Genomic DNA, 17,950 nt, shown 5'->3' on the forward strand with positions numbered 1-17,950 from the left:
CAATGAACCCATCCTCCTATAGCTCCTCCCATTAAGCCTCCTCTGGTCTCCTCAGGCTTTCTATGTGAGAAAGTGTGCAAGTGCACACTCCAGGAAAAATTTGGAGAATCTATACAGCCAATGCCCCTGATTATTAGGGCGCATCACTGAAACTGCTCCTGGTAGTTCCCATTCCCGTGGTGCGAGTTCCCATCATCCTTATCCTCCTGCATGGTGACTCCTCTGTTCTTCTTCCAGCCCTGTTTGCGACCCGATGAGTTCTCTGTGGTTCCATAGCTTTTCTTGGGTACCATGGCAATCTCGCTGTTGAGCTCTGTCTCTTCGGCCAGCTCATCCTCGTCGATAATACCGACCTTATCTTCGCTGGTGCTCTCTTGTTCTGCCCATTCCTGCTTGTCGCCTGAGGCGAAGATAGCATAGAAGATGACCCCTGTGTAGTGCACCATGGCGGCTATCACAAACACGTTCTGCCACTCTAGACGGGTCTACAGGGAAGGGGACAGACATGAGTCAGTGACCAAACTGTCACACACATACTGTAACTTTTTGATGTAACATTTATTATGAGTGACAATGTTGTAAAATAAGTATGTCATAGTCTAGTGCACCAGTCATGTTACTTACATACAATATCCATATTAGGAGGTCCCTTAGGGGGAGTTTTGTCTGACAACTGAGGGACTTCCTAATATGGATGCTGAAGACTTATCCTTGCAAATTTTGCTCATCTCATTGACAGCTGTTAGAATGTATCTGTAATGTTGAATGTTACAATACCTTGTGTTTAGTCAGTGCTCCAACAATAAGGGGGCACACCATTCCAGACAGTGTGCCAACACCATTGGAGATGCCCATTAGGATACTGGCATAGCGAGGAGCAATGTCCAGGTGGTTTACATTGAACCCTGAGGATGCCATAACAAGTACAATATAGAATAAATTGTTTACCCCACTGTAGAAGCATATTTGGGAAAAGCGCTACATGAATCCCAGGTATTATTTATTATTAGATATTGAATACCATACACTATTGATGCTGTCTCTTATTGTCTCTTAATTTGAATTAATAAATAACAATTTAGCCAAACAGTAAAGTAATGCAACAAGTCAGGAGGAAAACCCTAAATATTTGTCTTACTCCTGTATGGGGCAAGTAAGAATAAGAGAAGGATAAAACCCCATACTCAACATTTATTCATGGGCTCAGGACTTTACAACAGAAACACACAAATAACGATGTTTGGAACTTAATTTGACTGAATACGGCATTCCTACATTATAAATACATTTAAATGGTGCTGAACTGAAGCTTTATACCTGAGATGGCAAAGCCACTGAAGCCCACAGCTAGCACCAGGAAGGATATGGCAACCCCACGTGTGTGACTGAACCCCACCACCAGCAGCAGAGTCGCCTCCATTCCAAAACCTGCAGGGGTCACAGGGCAAGGTCAAAGGCCACCTTACCAAATCCTGATTGGGATGCAATGCTTTACTAGCTTTATCAGACCTGATACAGTACCATATCCAGCAAACAGTGAACATTCCTACAGCGTTAGGTAACATTCCAAGGAAGTCTCAATTTTGTTTTCAGCTGAAGTCAGAGATAATATTCCACAAATGTTTTCAAAATGTCAACATTAGGAGAAGGAAATACTATAATTGTTGTAAAAAAGTATGGAGTCACGTTGTATCAGTGCTAGTTTTATGCCCTACCTAAGTACAATGTAAGGGAAATTAAGTCATTCTGTCCTAGGTACTATACCTCCGCAGTTCATGATTTTCCGGACGTTTGTTGTTGACATGATTTTACGACTGCGTAGGAAGTCGGCTAGCTGGCCACCGATGGGCACTACAATGGTCATCACCATGTGAGGCACAGCAGACAGGAGCCCCACCTGTGAGGAGGAACAAGACAACACCCAGAAATAATGGTAAGAGCATCATGCTAGAGGATGAGTTGATTATTTTTATTGGCTGTGTAATGCTAACTCAAAAAACTAAATGTGCACTCCTTGTGCATTATCTACCAAGAGAATTCTCTTTGATTATTATCACAGCCGTGTATATCCCCCCCAAGCAGACACCTCGATGGCCCTGAAAGAACTTCATTCGACTCTAGGTGAACTGGAAACCACATATCCTGAGGATGCATTTATTGTAGCTAGGGATTTTAACAAGGCTAATCTGAAAACAAGGCTCCCTAAATTTTATCAGCATATTGAATGTGCGACCTGGGCTGGTAACATTCTGGATCATTGCTACTCTAACTTCCGCGACGCATACAAAGCCCTCCCTCACCCTCATATTCGGCAAATCTGACCATGACTCCATTTTGTTGCTCCCAGCCTATAGACAGAAACTAAAACAGGAAACGCCCGTGCTCAGGTCTGTTCAACGCTGGTCTGACCAATCTGATTCCACGCTTCAAGATTGCTTCGATCACGTGGCTGGGATATGTTCTGGATAGCATCGGACAACAACATTGATGTATACGCTGATTCGGTGAGCGAGTTTATTAGCAAGTGCATCGGTGATGTTGTACTCACGGTGATTATTAAAACCTTCCCCAACCAGAAACCGTGGATTGATGGCAGCATTCGCACAAAACTGAAACCGCGAACCACTGCTTTTAATCATGGCAAGGTGACCAGAAACATGACCAAATACAAACAGTGTAGCTATTCCCTCCGCAAGGCAATCAAACAAGCTAAGCGTCAGTAAAGAGACAAAGTAGAGTCGCAATTAAACGGCTCAGACACGAGACGTATGTGGCAGGGTCTACAGTCAATCACGGATAACAAAAAGAAAACCAGCCCCGTCGCGGACACCGATGTCTTGCTCCCAGACAAACTAAACAAGTTCTTTGCTCGCTTTGAGGACAATACAGTGCCACTGACACAGCCTGCTACCAAAACGTGCAGACTCTCCTTCACCGCAGCCAACGTGAGTAAAACATTTAAACGCGTTAACCCTCGCAAGGCTGCCGGCCCAGACGGCATCCCTAACCGCGTCCTCAGAGCATGCACAGACCAGCTGGCTGGTGTGTTTATGGACATATTCAATCAATCCCTATCCCAGTCTGCTGTGCTTCAAGAGGGCCACCATTGTTCCTGTTCCCAAGAAAGCTAAGGTAACTGAGCTAAACGACTATCGCCCCGTAGCACTCACTTCTGTCATTATGAAGTGCTTTGAGAGACTAGTCAAGGATCATATCACCTCCACCCTACATGACACCCTAGACCCACTCCAATTTCCAATTTGTCGTCCACAGATGACACAATCACAATCACACTGCACACTGCCCTATCCCATCTGGACAAGAGGAATACCTATGTAAGAATGCTGTTCATCGATTACAGCTCATCATTTAACACCATAGTGCCCTCCAAACTCGTCATTAAGCTCGAGACCCTGTGTCTCGACCCCGCCCTGTGCAACTGGGTCCTGAACTTTCGGACGGGACGCCCCCAGGTGGTGAGAGAAGGAAACAACATCTACACCCCGCTGATCCTCAACACTGGGGCCCCACAAGGGTGCGTTCTCAGCCCTCTTCTGTACTCCCTGTTCACCCATGACTGTTCATGCACGCCTCCAACTCAATCATCAAGTTTGCAGACAACCCTACAGTGGTAGGCTTGATTACCAACAACGACGAGACAGCCTACAGGAAGGAGGTGAGGGCCCTCGGAGTGTGGTGTCAGGAAAATAACCTCACACTCAACGTCAACAAAACAAAGGAGGTGATCGTGGACTTCAGGAATCAGCACAGGGAGCATCCCCCTATCCACATCGACGGGACAGTAGTGGAGAAGGTGGAAAGTTTTAAGTTCCTCTGCGTACACATCACGGAAAAACTGAAATGGTCCATCCACACAGACAGCGTAGTGAAGAAAGCTGAAGAAATTTGGCTTGTCACCAAAAACACTCACAAACTTTTACAGGTGCACAATCGAGAGCATCCTGTTGGGCTGTATCACCACCTGGTACGGCAACTGCTCTGCCCACAACCGTAAGGCTCTCCAGAGGGTAGTGAAGTCTGCACAATGCATCACCGGGGGCAAACTACCTGCCCTCCAGTACACCTACAGCACCCGATGTCACAGGAAGGCCAAAAAAATAATCAAGGACAACAACCACTCGAGCCACTGCCTGTTCACCCCGAAATCATCCAGAAGGCGAGGCCAGTACAGCTGCATCAAAGCTGGGACCCGAGAGACTGAAAAACAGCTTCTATCTCAAGGCCATCAGACTGTTAAACAGCCATCACTAACATTGAGTGGCTGCTGCCAACATATTGACTCATATCTCTAGCCACTTTAATAATTAGAAATTGGATGAAATAAATTAATCACTAGTCACTTTAAACAATGCCACTTTATATAATGTTTACATACCCTACATTACTCATCTCATATGTATATACTGTACTCTATACCATCTACTGCATCTTGCCTATGCCGTTCGGCCATCGCTCATCCATATATTTATATGTACATATTCTTATTCATTCCTTTACACTTGTGTATAAGGTAGTTGTTGTGAAATTGTTAGATTACTTGTTAGATATTACTGCATGGTCGGAACTAGAAGCACAAGCATTTCGCTACACTTGCATTAACATCTGCTAACCATGTGTATGTGACCAATAAAAATTTATTTGATTTATTAATATTATGTTCAGTGTCATGCCAAACATTTCTCTAACATACTGTACTTTCTTTCATGTAAAACATAATCTAGATGTTGAAAATGATGATCCATTTGAGTCTGATGATAATTGATTCCACTTGTACAAGTACTGTATACAATGTGTTGTCCCATTTGCTGAGCTCTTTCAACGTTTATAGGCACCTTTACCGTTTTTTACAATCCATGATCTTGGCTGTCTAACTAATGACAGAGTCGGAGCAGGTCTCTTTGCTGATGAAGCGTTTAACTTTGAATGTGAGTTTGCACGACCTCAGCTCAGCCTGTCAGAAAACCACCCATAATAGATTAGTTTAACTTCTTGATGCACCCATCCCGTTAGCGGGATCAGTTACGTCAACATTCGCTGAATTGCAGCGAGACAAATTCAAATTAAATTCTTAAAAATATTTCATTTTCATGAAATCACAAGTGCAATATAGAAAAACACAGCTTAGCTTGTTGTTAATATGCCTGGCGTGTCAGATTTCAATAAAGCTTTTAGACGAAAGCATACCAAGCGTTTATGTAAGAACATCTCTCTCAGTAGACAAAATATTACAAACAGCTAGCAGCCAAGTAGATTGGTCACGAAAGTCAGAAAAGCAATAAATTAAATCGCTTACCTTTGATGATCTTCAGATGTTTGCACTCACGAAACTCCTAGTTACACAATAAATGTTCCTTTTGTTCCATAAAGATTATTTTATATCCAAAATACCTCCATTTGTTTGGCGCTGTATGTTCAGAAATCCACAGGCTGCAATATCAGTTCTGTTATACTCACAGACAATATTTTGACAGTTTTGGAAACTTTAGAGTGTTTTCTATCATAATCTGACAATTATATGCATATTCTAGATTCTGGGCCTGAGAAATAGGCAGTTAAATTTGGGTACGTTTTTCATCCAAAAATCAAAATACTGCCCCCTACACTCAACAGGTTTTAACAGAGAGACGCAACAATAACGCAATAAAAAACAGGCACATGGACTGCTGGTCAGAATTGCCATTATGTCCAATTCGCCCCTGATTGTGGTCTCATTTTTCATGGACAAAAAATTGCATAGAGACTTAGATCTTTACCACACAGAGTGACTGTGAAACCAACCTTGCCGATGGAGAAGCCAAACACCTCCTCAAAGTAGGCTGGCTGGCTGATGAGGAGCAGATAGAAGGTCCAGCTACGGCAGAAGTTAGCCACGATGATGGCATAGACAGGCATGGAGGTGAAGAAACGGCGCCATGGAGTCTTGAATTTCTGTGTTGGGCCAGAGAAGAGGGACCTGATCTCACTGACTCATGGCTCAATTTCATAGGTCAATTTCAGGGGTCAACCTGGGTTATGTTTTCATTTGTCACCAATTTCAAGGGTCAACTGCACTCAAATGGGTAGGCTGTGCATTACTGTTGTTAAACCTGCTTATGTCTCCATTTATGTTTTCATTTGTCAAGCTTGATAATATCTTATATGGGTGTCATAAAACTTCTCTAAGTACAGTACTTACAAGAACAGAATATTTGAAATAACATAAATGTTATATCTATACTGAACAAAAATATCAACATGCAACAATTTGAAAGACGTTACTGAGTTACAATTCATATAAGGATATCAATCAATTTAAATTAATCAATTAGGATCTAATCTATGGATTTCACATGACTGGAAATACAGATTTGTACATTATCTGTTGGTCACAGATACCTTAAAAAAACTAGGAGCGTAGGTCAGAAAACCAGTCAGTACCTGGTGTGACCACCATTTGCCTCATGCAGCGCAACACATCTCCTTCTCATAGAATTGTTTAGGCTGTTGATTGTGGCCTGTGGAAAATTGTCCCACTACTCTTCAATGGCTGTGCGAAGTTGCTGGATATTGGCGGAAACTGGAACACGCTGATGTACACCTCAATCTAGAGCATCCCAAACATGATCAATGGGTGAAATGTCTGGTGAATATGCAGGCCATTGGAGGAACTGGGACATTTTCAGCTTCCATGAATTGTGTACAGATCCTTGCAACATGGGGCATTGCATTATCATGCTGAAAGATGAGGTGATGGCGGCAGATGAATGTCACGACAATGGGGCTCAGGATCTCATCACGGGATCTCGTATCTCTGTGCATTCAAATTGCCATTGCTAAAATGCAATCATGTCTGTTGTCCATAGCTTATGTCTGCCCATACCATAACCCCACTGCCACCATGGGGCACTCTGTTCACAACATTGCCATCAGCAAACCACTCGTACACATCACGTCATACATGTGATCTGCGGTTATGAGGCCGGTTGGACGTACTGCTAAAATGAATTTACATTTTTCTATTTTTCTTTAAAACGTTGCTTCCAACGTCCTTTTAGAGAAAAATAGAAAAATGTAAATTCAATTATCTGGCAACAGCTCTGGTGGACTTTCCTGCAGTCAGCATGCCAATTGCATGCTTCCTCAAAACTTGAGACATCTGTGACATTGTGTTGTGTGACAAACTGCACATTTCAGAGTGGCCTTTTATTGTCCCCAGCACAAGGTGCACCTGTGTATTGATCATGTTGTTCATTCAAGGTATGCCACACCTGTCAGGTGGATGGATTATCTTGGCAAATTAGAAATGCTCAATAACAATAATGTAAACAAATATGTGCCGGAATTTGAGATAAATTAGCTTTTTTGCAGTTGGAAAATTTCGTGGATCTTTTATTTCAGCTCACACAACACTTTACATGTGGTATTTATATATATTTTTCAGTGTATGATACTCTATACTAATGCATCTGACCACAGCCAGATCGAGCAGAGGCATACCTCAGTGGCGCTCAATATTTTGACACCCACGCCAATGGTGGTCTCTATGTAGATCCTCTCCTCATCGCTTATAGTGGGGTGGGCGGCTGGGCTCCCATAGGCAAGCAGGAGCCAGAAGATGTACCATATAATCCCAAATACACCTGAATGCATATAAATAAAAAATACAGGTTATCATCAATTCTCATATCGTGATATGGATCTAACAAAAAATAGTCTGTGTAACTGACAATTAACCTGTAAGTCTATGTGGTTGTTTTTTGTTTGAATCATTATCGTAGCAACACACCTTTGGAGTGAAGGCAATCCCGTGCTTTGTTAGCTAAATGTTCATGTCTTCGGGTGTAGTTCGTAAAGGTTGAAGTGTGTATGTTAGGATGGTAACGTTATAATAATTAAGGATGAAGAGTGAATTCATGCCAGGAATAATAAGTATGAAACTTTTGATTTCCTCACTTCTGTAATAAGCAGCCAATGAGGTATTTTTCCTTTATTCATGTGTTTAATTTGATACTGTTATAGCGCTAAACTGTTTATGTTGGTAAGCACTTCAGAGTTATACCAAGTCACTCGTAAAACAAGGTTGTAAGAGTGTGCTTAACTGTATTTTTTATTTACTTTATAGTTCTCACGAAAGGTGATAATTGTGACTAAAACTACAGAATAAAGCCGGCAGTTAAAATCAAGGAACGGTTGTGCTCGTGTTTACTGGAGGGAGCTACAGTCTGTTTTCAACAGATTTACAGATTATTTTTCATATTGTAAATGTGAAGAATTTATGGGCGGTTTCCTGGGCACTGTCTAATCATAGTCCTGAACTAAAAAGCATAGTCCTGGACTAAAAAGCATAGTCCTGGACTAAAAAGCATAGTCCTGAACTAAAGAGGGAACACCTCATTCATTGGCTCATCTCTCCTGCTGACATGAATGGAATTATATGATCCCTCCTTATCCACCCCACCAGAAATAGAAATCCTGAAAGTCCTGTAAATTTGGTGAAAGCCTATGTTCTATCAGTGGGTCAAATATAAAAATTCCCCATGATTTAACTTCTAAGTGGTCTATCTGTAAAAATCTGGAAATTGTGTAGATACACGTCATAGCTACATCATTCTCATCACTGGAGATGAGGGATAATACATTTCATAACACTTTTAAAACAGTTACCTGCACTCCATATCGCCAAATTAGCCAATATATGGTATAGGCATACTTGTGTAGAACACATCCATCCGTTATATTGCATAGATGTGCTCAATTTAAACAGTGTACCAAATTATTCAACTCCCCTTCTCCTTCAAGTACTGTACCATATTTCGCTTTGCGCTCTATGTCTGTGTGGAAACAGAGATGTTACAGAAAGGAGAGGGTAATCCCATTGGACAATGAATGGAGAAACGTCCCACCGTACTGACTGTCGACCCATCACATTCATGTTGTCATGCTGCATCACGCGACTGTTAAACTAATCGTCACACAATCCCTTCTCAAAGTCAGGGTATGAGTCGAGAAACCTGCCTATTTTCCGCGAAGGTACGTAATGTCACGATTCCAAAGCTGTATGATATTACAGAGAACAAGTTAATTATCTCAATTCATGGAAAATATTTGCAATGCTGTACTTCTTGTTCACGAAAAACATGCTAATGTTCAGTTTTTGAGCTAGCACCCAATTGATTCCCATTCACTCCTTGAAGGAGAGCTTTCCTTGTCCCAGAATCGCTCAGAATGCATTGCGCGGCCCATTGGCGACGCATGGGCAATGTACACAATGGGCTAATACGATTCTACTGTAGTTTCCCATCTCCTTCAAAGTATCTCTGCGGGAAAGAAACGTACTCTGCTCTCGCTCTGGTCAGAGACGAACTGCAAGTTGGACTCAGTGAGATAGACTCCTAAATTGATTTAGCATTTTTTGTGCTGATTTTACAGGTCGCTAGCTACTTCACATGCTGATAATGACTTTGGTATTATTGTGTGTAGCTTTGTTTTATACCTAGCTAGCTACCCAGCTGCAATAGATTTCCAAAAACAATTTTCACATATTTCACAAGCTTGTTATAACGACACAATGAAACATTTGTTCACAAAATATTGTTTTCACACATTAGTGTTATTTAACACTGTTAATCATAGGAATTAGTGGTTTGGGGTGGATTATCCCTTTAACCCATAGGAAGTCCCACACAGTTGACAACTTTAAAATGATGAAAGCCTTCAGTGGCGTTGCCCATGCTAAACAGGCTTCGTGACAAGTGCGCCCTCTATCCATCTCTATGTAAGTGATACACCAAATCCGTAAACATGGGCACCCTCATAGATATCATCCTAACTAACTCGCCCTCCAAATACACCTCTGCTGTTTTCAATCAAGATCTCAGCGATCACTGCCTCATTGCCTGCATCCAAAATGGGTCTGCAATCAAACGACCACCCGTCATCACTGTCAAACGCTCCCTAAAACACTTCTGCGAGCAGGCCTTTCTAATCGACCTGGCCGGGGTATCCTGGAATGACATTGACCTCATCCCGTCAGTAGAGGATGCCTTGTTATTCTTTAAAAGTGCCTTCTTCACCATCTTAAATAAGCATTCCCCATTCAAAGAATTTAGAACTAAGAATAGATATAGTCCTTGGTTCACTCCAGACCTGTCTGCCCTTGACCAGCACAAAAACATCCTGTGGCGTTCTGCATTAGCATCGAATAGCCCCCGTGATATGCAACTTTTCAGGGAAGTTAGGAATAAATATACACAAGCAGTTAGGAAAGCTAAGGCTAGCTTTTTCAAACAGAAATTTGCATCCTGTAGTACAAACTCAAAAAGGTTGTGGGACACTGTAAAGTCCATGGAGAATAAGAGCACCTCCTCCCAGCTGCCCACTGCTCTGAGGCTAGGAAACACTGTTACCACCGATAAATCCAATATAATTGAGAATTTCAATAAGCATTTCTCTATGGCTGGTCATGCTTTCCACCTGGCTACCCCTACCCCGGTCAACTGCCCGGCACCCTCCACAGCAACCTGCCCAAGCCCCCACCATTTTCCTTCACCCAAATCCCGATAGCTGATGTTCTGAAAGAGCTGCAAAATCTGGACCCCTACAAATCAGCCGGGCTAGACAATCTGGACCCTCTCTTTCTAAAATTATCTGCCAAGATTTTTGCAACCCCTATTATTAACCTGTTGAACCTCTCTTTCATATCTTCTGAGATTCCCAAAGATTGTAAAGCTGCCACAGTCATCCCCCTCTTCAAAGGGGGTGACACTCTAGACCCAAACTGCTACAGACCTATATCTATCCTACCCTGTCTTTCTAAGGTCTTCGAAAGCCAAGTTAACAAACAGATTACCGACCATTTTGAATCCCACCGTACCTTCTCCGCTATGCAATCAGGATTCAGAGCTGGTCGTGGGTGCACCTCAACCACGCTCAAGGTTCTAAACGATATCATAACCGCCATCGATAAGAGACATTACTGTGCAGCCGTATTCATTGACCTGGCCAAGGCATTCGACTCTGTCAATCACCACATTCTTATCGGCAGACTAAACAGCCTTGGTTTCTCAAATGATTGCCTCTCCTGGTTTACCAACTACTGGTGATTCTCTGATCCACCTCTACGCAGACGACACCATTCTGTATACTTCTGGCCCCTCTTTGGACACTGTGTTAACTAACTTCCAGATGAGCTTCAATGCCATACAACTCTCCTTCCGTGGCCTCTAACTAATCTTAAATGCAAGTAAAACTGAATGCATGCTATTCAATCGATCACTGCCCACCCTTCCAGCATCACTACTCTGGACGGCTCTGACTTAGAATACGTGGACAACTACAAATACCTAGGTGTCTGGTTAGACTGTGAACTCTCCTTCCAGACTCACATTAAGCATCTCCAATACCAAATTAAATCTAGAACCGGCTTCCTATATCGCAACAAAGCATCCTTCACTCATGCTGCCAAACATACCCTCGTAAAACTGACCATCTAACCGATCCTCGACTTCGGCGATGTCATCTATAAAATAGCCTCCAACACTCTACTCAACAAATTGGATGCAGTCTATGACAGTGCCATCCGTTTTGTCACCCCAGCCCCATATACTACCCACCATTGCGACCTGTACGCTCTCGTTGGTTGGCCCTCGCTTCATACTCATCGCCAAACCCACTGGCTACAGCTTATCTACAAGTCTCTGCTAGGTAAAGCCCCGCCTTATCTCAGCTCACTGGTCACCATAGCAGCACCCACTCATAGCACGCGCTCCAGCAGGTATATCTCACTGGTCACCCCCAAAGCCAATTCCTCCTTTGGTCGCCTTTCCTTCGAGTTCTCTGCTGCCAATGACTGGAACGAACTGCAAAAATCACTAAAGCTGGAGACACATATCTCCCTCATTAGCTTTAAGCACCAGCTGTCAGAGCAGCTCACAGATCACTGCACCTATACATAGCCCATCTGTAAACAGCCCATCTATCTACCTCATCCCCATACTGCATTTATTTATTTATCTTGCTCCTTTGCACCCCAGTATCTCTACTTGCACTTTCATCTTCTGCACATCTACCATTCCAGTGTTTTTAATGCTATATTGTAATGACTTCGCCACCATGGCCTATTTATTGCCTTAACTCCCTTATCTTACCTCATTTACACTCACTCTATATAGACTTTTTGTTTTCTTTTATGTACTCTATTATTGACTGTATGTTTTGTTTATTCCATGTGTAACTCTGTGTTGTTGTATGTGTCAAATTGCTACGCTTAATCTTGGCCAGGTCGCAGTTGCAAATGAGAACTTGTTCTCAACTAGCCTACCTGGTTAAATAAAGGTGAAATAAAAAAATATGGCAAACTAATTAGAACTGGGCCTTGACCTATTCTAGACCTCAATGATTTTTTATTATTCAAACGAAATGAAAGATTAATTAGGTAGCAATCCCAGACAGGAAAACATTAATTTCAGTCAATTAATCATATGATTAGATCACAACAGAGCTACAGAAGTGATATTGAAATGCAGCAGGCACAAAGAGTCTTATGAGATTGTGCATATATCTTAATCAAATAACAGTTTAGATCAAATGGACAAAACTGATGAAGCAAAACAGAGAACAACCTGAGACTGGTGTAAAACTGACAAATGCCACCTAGTGTAATACATGGAATGCTGCTCAAATGGGAATCACCCACCCACTTTATCATAGTTAGGCCTGGTCTTGTGAATGCTGAAGTCATGTACTATAAGTAATTTGACAGTTTTCCCCCTATCGCTAGTTGGATCATAGACATCTCCCGTCTTACAAAGATTACTATCTTTGGTAATGACATCCATCTGGAGTATCTGAAATTTAGGTGATTGCATTTCAAAGATTGTTCATACCAAAACTCAATATGAAATTCTTGTTCTGCATACCTGTATGAAATAATTGTAAATCACAGCTATTCAATTTAACAATTTGCCTTTATATTGAGTTTTTGTATCTTACCATAGATATAGAAGACCGAGGGCCATCCAACAAACTGAACCAGGACTCCTGCTAAAGGCATGGCAATCACAGCACCTGCATAGGAACCTGGAAACAAGGAAAGGGAAATATGACCATGCCACTGTTGTAGTGCTGTTCTGTCTGGTGTGTAATGGGACTCCATCTAAAGGAAACCCCAATAAAATTATTAAATAGTGATGCCAAGGTATCACAATGATCCGGAGGTAGGTGAAAACACTTTGACTATTAGATTATTATCAGTCTGCTGCCTCTCAGCAACTCTTCTTCAACACAGGACTAGAAAAACATCTCTTAGAAAAAAGGGTCCCAAAAGGGTTCTGTGGCTGTCCCCATAGGAGACCCCTCTGTGGATAGGGTTCTACATGGAATCCAAAAGGGTTCTACCTAGAATCAAAAGGGGTTCTTCAAAGTGTCCTTCTATGAGGACAGCCAAATAATAACAATAATTATAAATAGCACCTTTTTTTCTAAGAGTGTAGAAAAGTATTCCATGTCTCATAGGTCATCTTGGTAAGCGTAAAGATGCAACAGCAACCATATTGGACTCATCAAATTAGGACTCATTGAAACTGTCCTTGGGAGAGGATGTTTTAATGTATATTCTATTATCTGATGGCCTTATAAACACTCTCGATTTGTAGAAACCCGGGAGCATGATTGTGCTTTTGGACAGTAGGCAATATGACACTTCATTTGGGTTGAATGGGAGAGGACCTCCTTCAGAGTGAGCAGGTGAAGCGCGTGAGGGCAGTCTTTCATTCAGTGGTGATGTCAAGAGGGTTTGGAAGCGCCGGTTGTCATGGCACCAGTTTATTCTGAAAGATGGCTGTTTTAATGCATTTTCATGGGGAACAACAGCCGACATCTGCAAAACAAAACAACCTTCCCAGTCCATATTTTCAGCCATTTTACCACAATGCTAAGCATCTCTAGACAGAGAACAATGATATATCTATTCAATGGATTCAGTTAAAGGCCCAGTGCAGCCAAAAACGTGGTTTTCAGTGTTTTGTATGCACTGAGTATACAAAACATGCTCTTTCCATGGCTTACACTGACCAGGTGAATCCAGGTGAAAGCTATGATCCCTTATTGATGTCACTTGTTAAATCCACTTACAGTATATCAGTGTAGATCAGTGGAGGCTGTAGAAGGAAGGATGGCTCATAATAATGGCTGGAACGGAGAAATTGGAATGGCATTGAACAAATGGAAACCAATTAAGATGCCACCAACCTCCTGTGGTGTAGATGAAGAGGAGGAGACAGATTAAATAAGGATTTGTAAGTATTGAAACAATTGAGACATGGATTATGTATGTGTGCCATTCAGAGGGTGAATGGGCAAGGCAAAAATATTTAAGTGCCTTTGAATGGGGTATGGTAGTAGGTGCCAGGCACACTGGTTTGTATTAAGAACTGCAACGCTGCTGGGTTTTTCACGCTCAACAGTTTCCTGCGTGTATCATGAATGGTCCACCACCCCTTGTAGAGTCAACGCCCCGACAAATTAGGCATTCAAATGTAACTAGTACTTTTGGGTGTCAGGGAAAACTTATGGAGTAAAAAGTACATTATTTTCTTTAGGGATGTAGTGAAGTAAGAATTGTCCAAAATATAAATAGGAAAGTACAGATACCCCCCAAAAACGACTCAAGTAGTACTTTAAAGTATTTTTACTTATGTACTTTACACCACTGGAAAAGACCGCCTGAAATTTAAGCTGGTTTTGGTGGGATGGAGGTTTTGACCTGCCTGTGGACATCACCAGACGGCTATTTTGTTAATAGACCAATAAGAGAGTTCCAAACCTCTGCCATTAACCGCTAGTTTTCAGTTTTCCCTCCCCACTCAGACCACTCCGAGACAGTCTGAGCAAAATTCTTGCTTGAATTGCTCTTTACTAAAAATCTATTTTTTAAAATATTTTTTATCATTTTAATTGAAAACCATCACAAGCTAAATACTTGTTACTCAGAAATGATTTGATATTGAGATAAAAATGGATGCATTAGGCCTTTAAACTAATAGGGTTGACTGTGGTTATGGGTTCAACAGAAAGGCAGGCAGGGTATTTTTGAATATCCATTTGATTTACTGAATGAATTACATTTTTTCTTCTACCACATCTTTTCACATGAAAGTTTTGCTATTGTGGAAAATCATCAGCACAATTTCATGAAGCTCAATTGGATTGGAAGAAAAACAGTTGAATGGAAAGAAATTCAATTAACTTTATTTGACTCAAACATTGCACCTTTATTAAGCTTTTCAATTTTCATATCACTTACCACAGAATGAGGTGGTGGCCAGTCGACTTCTCTCCAGGGGAGGGGCCCATTTGGCCCACATCCCATGGCATGCAGGGTAGGTAACACCCTGTACAAGAAACATTATATGGTATCATTATTCTGAAAAATCAACATGAGTAAAGAGATACAGATAAACTTGTGTCTCTGTACTGTCTAGATATGTACTGTATATGAGCTTGGTCAAATGATCAGTCATTATGACGACGACTGTTGACACCTTCAATTGGGCTACATTTAGTAGATTTGGTGAGATTTTGGCTTAGATTCGACCTGAAAGTGTCAATGAAATCTGTCAACACTGAAGACGACTCACCTCCACCAAGCCTTGCAGGATGCGGACTAACATGACACAGCCGTAGTGCCTTCTGGCTGCTGAAGGGATGAACATATTCAGTATGGACGTGAGAAAAATGGCCGCCCCAAACACTCTGTGGAAACATTACATTATAGTGTGACTAGGTTGTAGACAACAATGGCGTAAAAAATGGTAGCATTGCACATTCTTTCAATAATGCATACCACATTACATATGAGCTGAGAATGTAACATAACAGCTACTTAGAGCATTATAAAAGCTTGATGGAACATTCACCAATTGCGACATACAACAACCAAGTCAACAACAACCCATCACATACTGTCATGGTTTGTACTGCTGTAGACTTAAATGTTATAAACAGTCACAGTTGAACCAATGTGAGCACCAAAGACTACCGCCATTAACTCAACACCAATCATCAATGTTCCTGAATTAGTCAGTCCCTCCCAGGTCTCCCCTATGCTCGACTCTAGCCGTTCTAGGAGAATACGGTGTGATCTCTGGCACTACAAGACTAGTTCTCCCCTAACCTGCCCTTCTGGCAGGTGCCAGCTTAAAATGACCAATCCAACATCACACAATATGACAGATCTAATATATCTGCCTTTGAAGGACAGACAGAGATCCCATACGATAATGCTTCATTACCATTGCTCCCCTCTTTCCTCACTCCACCCCTCCCTTTTCCAAAACCGGGTGTAAGTGACACTTGTAATATTCCAGTGGCTGGCGTCTCAGGGAGAAATCAGAGGCAGGATCTTTCATTATTAACTCTGTCAATGGCGTGTCCTCTTTTCCTGTGAAACTTTTATTACAGGACTGCTATCGGCCCCATCAGATCTGCACGCTCACCACACACACGCACACCAGACGGCTTTACCCCTGGCTGCTTTAACCCTTACCTAACACACACACACGTGCACACACACCAGTTTAACCCTTACCACCCACACAAATACTACATGCCTTTTTCACTTAGGCTCTTAAAACGTTTCTCTTATAGCTCTGACTCCACACACTGACTAACAATTCCAAATACACTATCTTTCTGTTCTAAACCTCACCACACACATTGACTGACTGCCTATTTCAGACACCCAATCTGTCTGTTCCTGCCCTCAGCACAAGTATCCATTCCAAACCCACCCGAGTCACCTATTTAACCCTCTGTAGTCCACCCACAAACCTGTTCTATCAAAATACCTTACATTTCCCTTTAATTTCAGAGTCTCAAGGAAGGAGATCATTAGCAGTGGGAAGGCCTAACCTGTTGGCGGCCAGCTTGTTGGAGATGAAGCCTCCAGGGATCTGTGTGACGATGTAACCCCAGAAGAAGGAGCCATGGATCAGTCCCACAGTCTCTGGGTCCCAGTTGAATTGAGCTGGCTGGGGAACAGAGTAATATAATATAGGGTATTTAACTGGTTACGAGTTCTTTCACAGAAAAAAAAGTGTCTGTGTGTGTTGGTGCGTGAGTGTGTGTGCGTGCATGCGTGTGAGTGTGTGTGTGTCGGGTGCTATTGTGTTGTTAGAGATTGAAAATAGAGCCAGAGGACTGTTTGGGTGATTCTGCTGTCCTTCAGAACAACGCTTGAACTTTTCCATCCGAATATCAGCTGTTGAATTACAATGCTACTATAATAAAACATAAAACAACATTCAAGGCTTTGTTCATCTCCTATCTTGTTCCCCTGTTTCAGGAATGGATGATTAATGGAGTTAATTGAGAGGATTAAACTCAAAGATTTTGATATGGAATCTAATTTGGTATTCTGACCTACATTGACGACTGGCTAACAGGTGATGCTAGATTAATCATTGATTATTGACTATTGTCGTCTAAGAAGCCTATTTCACATGCCCATTCACTACTATGGAGTGATATAAAAAAGGTATGTTTGCAAAATTCATTCACTGGCACTGCTGGCACTGATATCATTCTGTGGCGAAGCCACACTAAGCTCGTCTCTCCACTGGTGCACTCTCCAAATTCACACCAATTGATCTAACGCATTGTTTTTGTATTGAAAATGTTTTCTCAAGTTAAACAACATATTTCTTAAATCTATATTCAATATAATCTTACAATAATCGCTATCGTTACATTACTTCATTCCATTGCTGTTTTTTTGCAACATTGTAGACAGCTACCCACTGAGCACAGATGTCAATTCAACGTCTATTCCACATTGGTTCATCGTAATTTCATTGAAATGATGTGGAAACAACGTTGATTCAACTAGTGTGTTTCCTATCTGTTTCATTATGAGGCTGCAGATAGCCAAGCAGTTAGAGCATTGGGCCAGAAA

The 17,950-nt window shown here is 41.8% G+C and overlaps 1 protein-coding gene and 1 long non-coding RNA gene across 2 annotated transcripts in view; one reads left to right on the plus strand and one right to left on the minus strand.

The window, feature by feature from the left end:
• The window catches only part of slc17a8 (solute carrier family 17 member 8), a 28,667-nt gene continuing 10,717 nt past the window's right edge, over window positions 1–17,950 (minus strand). The window contains exons 3-12 of the mRNA XM_020455798.2: window positions 16,909–17,027; window positions 15,636–15,750; window positions 15,302–15,389; window positions 12,991–13,077; window positions 7,498–7,640; window positions 5,800–5,949; window positions 1,765–1,897; window positions 1,318–1,428; window positions 778–905; window positions 1–485 (exon numbers count right to left, since the gene is read on the minus strand). Of these exons, the coding sequence (XP_020311387.1) occupies window positions 144–485; window positions 778–905; window positions 1,318–1,428; window positions 1,765–1,897; window positions 5,800–5,949; window positions 7,498–7,640; window positions 12,991–13,077; window positions 15,302–15,389; window positions 15,636–15,750; window positions 16,909–17,027 (1,416 nt within the window). The 3' untranslated portion in view covers window positions 1–143. The remainder of the gene's footprint in view (window positions 486–777; window positions 906–1,317; window positions 1,429–1,764; window positions 1,898–5,799; window positions 5,950–7,497; window positions 7,641–12,990; window positions 13,078–15,301; window positions 15,390–15,635; window positions 15,751–16,908; window positions 17,028–17,950) is intronic.
• LOC116356269 (uncharacterized) lies at window positions 15,274–17,299 on the plus strand. The gene is made up of 2 exons (XR_004204753.1): window positions 15,274–15,377; window positions 16,868–17,299. It is a non-coding gene; the product is annotated as an uncharacterized LOC116356269 (long non-coding RNA).

This window comes from Oncorhynchus kisutch, linkage group LG22 (assembly GCF_002021735.2).
Source record: "Oncorhynchus kisutch isolate 150728-3 linkage group LG22, Okis_V2, whole genome shotgun sequence".
Lineage (NCBI taxonomy): Eukaryota > Metazoa > Chordata > Actinopteri > Salmoniformes > Salmonidae > Oncorhynchus > Oncorhynchus kisutch.